Consider the following 5,087-nt stretch of genomic DNA (forward strand, 5'->3'; position numbering starts at 1 on the left):
TGCGTCGTAAAGCATGACATGATGTGTTTCTGGGTGTCATCAGTATCTGTCAACACGTGTCAAAACAGGTGAATTTTCTTACGTTGTAAATAATGCAGAAAAAGTTAAAAAAAGTCGCTTTCATTAAAATCCAAGCATAGTTGGTGGTTGCCCTCACAGACTACGTGGCGAATTACGAAGATGGGTACGATTTAATTGGAACACTTAACGTCTATAATATTTTACAAGGATTAATTCGAAAATAACGCAAATAATAGATAACATATATCCGAACATCAGAAGAGCTAAAGGACTGATTATTTCTTCAAAGGATAAAGGAGAAAATTCTGTAGTTCGAAGTTCTTCGGATATTTCGAGGTCTTCAATTTTGTTGATAATTCCAGATTCAAATAGATTACGAATTCTATGTAAAAAAATTACTTTAATAATATGAATTATTTGAAAAAAGATTATATTATATATTTACTTACATTTTGCTAATATTCTTTATCCAGGGAAATCCTTTTCTAGAAGCATAACCACTTGGAAATGTGATAAGCGCATCCTTAGAATATTTAAAATCCTCCAGATTATAATCTTTTGCCATTCGTTTCAAATAAGTATAACTTCGGATTAAAGCAAATTTGCTGTTTTTTAATTTATCCACTAATTCATTCTCTGATAGAAAATGATGGCGTGAGTGAATGTGCCTTTCTAATATATATGAAACTTTTGAATTTGTTGTCTGGAAATAAAATTTAAGACTTATGTTTTTCTTTCTATATTGTCTAGAACGAACAGAGTTCTGTAAATCACATACAACAGGGATGGGCAACCTGCGGCCCTCATTTATATATTTCGCGGCCCGCGACACATAAAATGTGAATAAATATATTAATTTTCCAGCTTTAGGAAGTATGCAGCAAAAATTCAAACGTTATTTTTACTTCTGTATGTGAATAGGTTTTCCCGCAATAAATTTAGTAAAAATTACAACAAGAAACCGGCTAACAGACACATCGAAACTAATTTAAAACTAGTAGTGACGAATATTTAACCAAATGTTTCGAATATATTACGTTTACATCAGTTCCAGAAGCTAAATTAAGTATACCTATGCTAATTTATAATTATATATGAATAAATAATTCTGATTTACCAACATTTTTCCCCCTCTTTCTCTTGAATGCGGCCCGCATCAGTTCAAAATTCTTAAAATGCGGCCCTTACATAAAAAAGGTTGCCCAACCCTGACATAGAAGATTCGACATTAGCATATAGCCTTAAATATTCATTTCAACAATTTATATAGATGTGTATATATACACTTATATATAATGTTGTAAAATGCATATTTAAGCTGACATGTTAACGATATATATATATATATATATATATATATATATATTGATAATTATATTATTATACATTAGGTCAGATAAATAATAAAAGAATGCAAAATACAATTTGGAAACAATCAATTTTTAATACTTATTTCCTAAATGTATTTTAATATTAACGTACAATGAAATATACTTGACCGGAATACACTGTACCGCAGTCATATTCTCCCGTTTCCACAACGCTCGATAATTCGTTAAACGTGGTTGGAACGTCTTCGTAAATGGGAGAAGTCAAAAAAGATGTCAATGTTCCACTGTAACTAAGCATTAAAACTAGAGAACTGAATATCCAAATTCCAACTAAAATCTTTGAAGGGATTCCATTGAAAATAGTCAAATTAATACCTGTGGATAAATTCGCAAATTTATTTTGTGTGTATTGAATTTATATCGTATAAAACTATTCACCTTGTCCCACAAAAGATTTAAAAGCAATCCAGTATGTTTTAGATAGAGGCGATCGGTATTTAAGCTTCTTAATATTGTTATCAAGTTTCATAACCAAATGCAATGAAATACCGAATACTATTAATGTCACAATTACTATCATCCATACCTGTTAAAAAACGTAAGGTACTTGAAATAAAATTTAAATATTTTTAAAACAGGACTATAAAAGGATTCAAAAATTACTCAAATTAAATAATATTTTTCATTATTTAATTTGAGTAATTTTCGAATTTTTGTAAGACCTACTGTAAAAAAATTAAAACAATACTTACTGATATTTATTTATTTTTATTTATTTTATTTATGTTTATTTATTTCCAATACTGCTAGAGCATAATAGAGTCAAGTACAGAGATACATCAATAAACAAGTAAATACATACATAATTACAGAGAGATAATGTACAAACAGTATGACATAGAGAAAATGGTATAAACAGACAATGAGATAACCAATACAAACTAATCGATATGATAATTAGCTTGAGAGTGGAATAAGAACATGTAGAATAAAAATTTAAAAAATGATACGACTTAAACCGTGGTGAATAGAAAATAATAATTATAATAATATTTACACAGATATATGATGCAGCAGAACAAGTAATGATATATACTGTACAATAATGGACAGTGTGCAAATAAAGATAGTGCCTGATGGCATAGACATATCACTATCCTAATGAATGAGTATGTGATACTTATAAATCAAGGTTTTGAACGCTTTGTAAGTGTCACTGTCCTTCTTAAGGACGATTAATTTTTTTATCTCTATATTTTATCTCTATTTTACTCTACGCTGAGCAGAATGAGCACGGCGGTAGTTGTGACTGAGAGAGACAGCACTTTCCCAGACAGCCACAGCATACGAGATAATGGTAATGAATACCGCGTTGTAAATACAGTTGAGGCTCTATACTATCTGGCAAACTGCCTGGGACAATAACCACAACGCTATTACCTATACTTAACTTCCCAGAGTTAAGCAACGGAACTCATTCATGTGGATCAACCCTAACCATAACGTTATACAATTTCTTACAGGACATCGTCGCTTCAACAGCTTTCATCACAGCTTCGACCTCCAGGACAGAGATCTCTGCTTTACTGCGGTGTCCCAGATAGTAGCGATCACTATATTTTCCACTGTCTGATGCTTCTTAAGGAAAGGCCCTCCCATCTTGACGTGTCTCCACGCAAGCATCACTTGGACTTCTTGCAGCCACCACATTCTACTTGAAAACAAGGAACTTTAAGAATTCTTTATCAAACTTATCAATAAATACCAGACCTTAGTAAAACGCTTTGCAGCTACACCCTTGGCGAAAGAATTAAGGATGAAGAACATAATAATATCCTCACCGGCAGTCCCCAAATTATTCGGCTTCGCCAAAACACACAAAAATGACAAAAGTATAAGACCAGTAGTAGACAAAGCATGTTCGCCCACAATACTACTAGAGAGATTTTTAAAAGGATACATAAGCGCACATAGCTCGCCGCATCAGTTCAACATAAAAAACTCCACTGAGCTTCTGCAAAAATGAAAAACATGCATTTACAACAAGGATGCGTTATGACGGTGCTAGACTTTAAAGCATTATACCCGTCCATAAACCTGGAGCCGTGCTTCTGCCACCTAAGGGACTTCTTACTCAACAAGATTAGTAATGCAGAAAGGAAAAGGGAACAAATATTGGAACTAGCACATATCGCCACTTTTTCCTCAATTTTCAACTTTAATGGCGTCACATATGAGCAGCAAAGAGGAGTAGCGATGGGCAGCCCTATCTCTGGCCTATTATGCGAAATGGTACTTAGAACACTAGAGGAAAACATCATACCTAAATACGCACAGCACATTCTCATCTATGCAAGATATGTAGACGATGTTCTCGTCATATGGAAGAATAAACCAAACATAGATGGTTTCGTAAAAGATATCAACAGCAACAACTTCGGGCTAGAAATTGAGCTGGAACAAATGAACGACAGAAATGTACATTTCTTGGACATCGATATACAAATAGATGCCAGAGATGGAGTTGTTACTAAAGTATACAGAAAACCGACATACACCCCATGGTTCATACCTTGGGACTTACACGACCCAGTATCATATAAGCTAGCAGCATACCGGGCACTAGTGACAAGGGCGTACACGCACTGCAGCAAGCTGCAAGATAGAAACGAAGAGTTGAAATATATTAACATGTTAGCTAAGTCATTCGGGGTGAACAGCAAGGCTTTCTCCAACCTCAAACCGCCTAACAACAAAGAGCCAAATAGAAGAAAAGCAGACGAGTGTACAATCATGGAATACAGAGCACAACTAAATATGTATACAAAAGAATAGGAGCGGCCACTAACAAAAAAATAGTGTACAAAAGGAACCCGACAATATATCAACTGCTAAGAGCCGACAAAGACGTACCGAACCTACACCTCATTCCAGGGGTGTACAAAATCCCGGTAATAGATAACAGACGACAAAACGAATTATACTACGTGGGAGCAACAGGAAGATCCCTTAAAGAAAGACTTACCGAGCACCAAAGAGACATAAGACTCGAACATCCTAACACCGCCCTGGCAACGTATATTCTGGCAGACCAACAAGAAGTAAAGGCAGATTGGGATAAAGCAAAGCTCATACAAAAAGTTTACAGCAAAAAACATCTAAAGTATGCGGAAGCATGGAATATCTTCAAAACCAGCTACAAAGGACAGGCTATTAACTTTAGGGAAGCCAGCAAGATCTCATCGGCATGGAGAAACAGCGTGGTGTAGCGCAGGAAAGGTAGCGCCAGATAAGAAAACCGGCAACAGCAGATTTATATACGAACGCGATAGTCATTATAACAGGCAAGGAAATTGCTTATGGGTGTTATTCTAATTTTAATACGTATAACAACGGACAAGCTGAGGAATCAGTTAAGGATATATTTTTATAATTTTTTTGGTTTGTAAACCTCCCGTTAGGAGATCGAGAATAGAACCATTTCAAAAGCTCGTTTTCGATTGGCGACGTGTTCAAATTTTTACGACCGCATTCGAATGTAACTGTTCTTGAGAAAGGTTATTAAAAATAACCGAAAACGTTCGAATATTAGCAATAAACGGCTGTGTTTAAAAGGTATACTAGAGTCTATAGTGCAAATCTACGCAGTCTTTGAAGAGTATATAGTTTGGAGACGGTAGTGTGTAAATTTGCGACGGTAGAAAGAGCCTTTTCGTGACGTCGCGCAAGAGTAAA

The 5,087-nt window shown here is 34.7% G+C and overlaps 2 protein-coding genes across 2 annotated transcripts; one reads left to right on the forward strand and one right to left on the reverse strand.

The window, feature by feature from the left end:
• Nucleotides 1-204: 204 nt before the first annotated feature.
• Nucleotides 205-3,062, reverse strand: LOC136971899 (glutamate receptor ionotropic, kainate glr-3-like). The gene is made up of 5 exons (XM_067266424.1): nt 2,940-3,062; nt 1,791-1,938; nt 1,504-1,727; nt 471-724; nt 205-403 (listed from the first exon to the last, which is right to left on the reverse strand). Exons 1-5 carry the CDS (start codon nt 3,060-3,062, stop codon nt 205-207), a joined length of 948 nt encoding a protein of 315 aa, XP_067122525.1.
• Nucleotides 3,063-3,383: 321 nt separating this feature from the next.
• On the forward strand, nt 3,384-4,187 carry LOC136971900 (uncharacterized). Its single transcript, XM_067266425.1, has one exon. It carries the CDS (start codon nt 3,384-3,386, stop codon nt 4,185-4,187), a length of 804 nt encoding a protein of 267 aa, XP_067122526.1.
• The last annotated feature ends 900 nt before the right edge of the window (nt 4,188-5,087 follow it).

This window comes from Centruroides vittatus, unplaced genomic scaffold (genome assembly GCF_030686945.1).
Source record: "Centruroides vittatus isolate TY-2023 unplaced genomic scaffold, ASM3068694v2 contig_273, whole genome shotgun sequence".
Taxonomy (NCBI): domain Eukaryota; kingdom Metazoa; phylum Arthropoda; class Arachnida; order Scorpiones; family Buthidae; genus Centruroides; species Centruroides vittatus.